The following is a 1033-nucleotide window of genomic DNA, read 5'->3' as shown; positions in this document are numbered from 1 at the left end:
TATATATATATATATATATATACACACAATTAATTTATATATTTTTATAGATATAGAAGCAGCATATGCAATAGCGTTGATAGCTGGATGGATACATGTATGGAAGGAAAAAAATTCTGATTATAGTATTGATTTGTTGTCATTTTCGGATCCAAAATCTTGGTATGACAATGAACCACTTACACCTACAAAAGTAACCATACATGATTATTATAGTGTTCAGCCGACTGAAGACGCCGAGAAAAAAGACTCTGAAAATCTTGATCATGTACTCAAAAACATCAAGATGAAACCTCAGAATACAGTTGTAGTCAATTGTCTGGGTTCCTTGATTTTATATGTGGGTTTAGGAAAGACTATTAGATTTATAGAGAAGTTAAGTAAACAGGTGTCACAATTGATATGCATTTATCGGAGGGATTTCATGCAAACTGAAGTACCTGCAATAGAGACTTTTGGCACTACCTATGTCAAGCTAGAAAAGTTTACAGGAAACAGTTCTACAAACAACATAATTTATATTGCACAGCTCATTCATAGAAAGTCTGGTGGTTCCGTGATATGTCAAACAGAAATAATAAAGCAAGATATTGAATTTTATCAAATCACTGCTGAAAAGGTTACAGTACCAACAAATGTTTGCAAAACAGAAACAGAACCCATAAAAGTTGAAACATCATTTAGGATAGAAATGAGTGCTCAGGAAATGGAGCAAAGAGACAAGACACCTTTACCTTATACTTTGAATGCAACGAATACATCAAAGATATTTTATCAACCTGAAGATGTAGATGATATAGATGAAGAAGATCCTGATGATGATTTGTGTATATAAGTTTATAAAAATCAAAGAATTTATATGAAGACTAAAATATGTTTTATATTTAAAATATATTTGATATATACATATATATTACACAACACCCACACACCACACACACACACACACACACATTAAGTGTGGGAAAAAGTTCGTGGCGTTTTTCCCGTTAGATGGCATTAAAAAACTTTCCCACACTTAATAATATATATA

At 31.5% G+C, this 1033-nt stretch overlaps 1 protein-coding gene across 1 annotated transcript in view; it reads left to right on the top strand.

Moving 5' to 3' along the window:
• LOC108695158 overlaps window positions 1–845 on the top strand; it is a 1022-nt gene extending 177 nt beyond the window's left edge. Inside the window, exon 2 of the mRNA XM_018204919.1 lies at window positions 51–845. Within this exon, the coding sequence (XP_018060408.1) occupies window positions 51–835 (785 nt within the window). The 3' untranslated portion in view covers window positions 836–845. The remainder of the gene's footprint in view (window positions 1–50) is intronic.
• The last annotated feature ends 188 nt before the right edge of the window (window positions 846–1033 follow it).

The sequence above is a fragment of the Atta colombica genome, unplaced genomic scaffold (assembly GCF_001594045.1).
Source record: "Atta colombica isolate Treedump-2 unplaced genomic scaffold, Acol1.0 scaffold126, whole genome shotgun sequence".
Taxonomy (NCBI): Eukaryota; Metazoa; Arthropoda; class Insecta; order Hymenoptera; family Formicidae; genus Atta; species Atta colombica.
The sequence above is the reverse complement of the archived record's forward strand: the minus strand, read 5'-3'. Positions and strand labels throughout refer to the sequence as shown.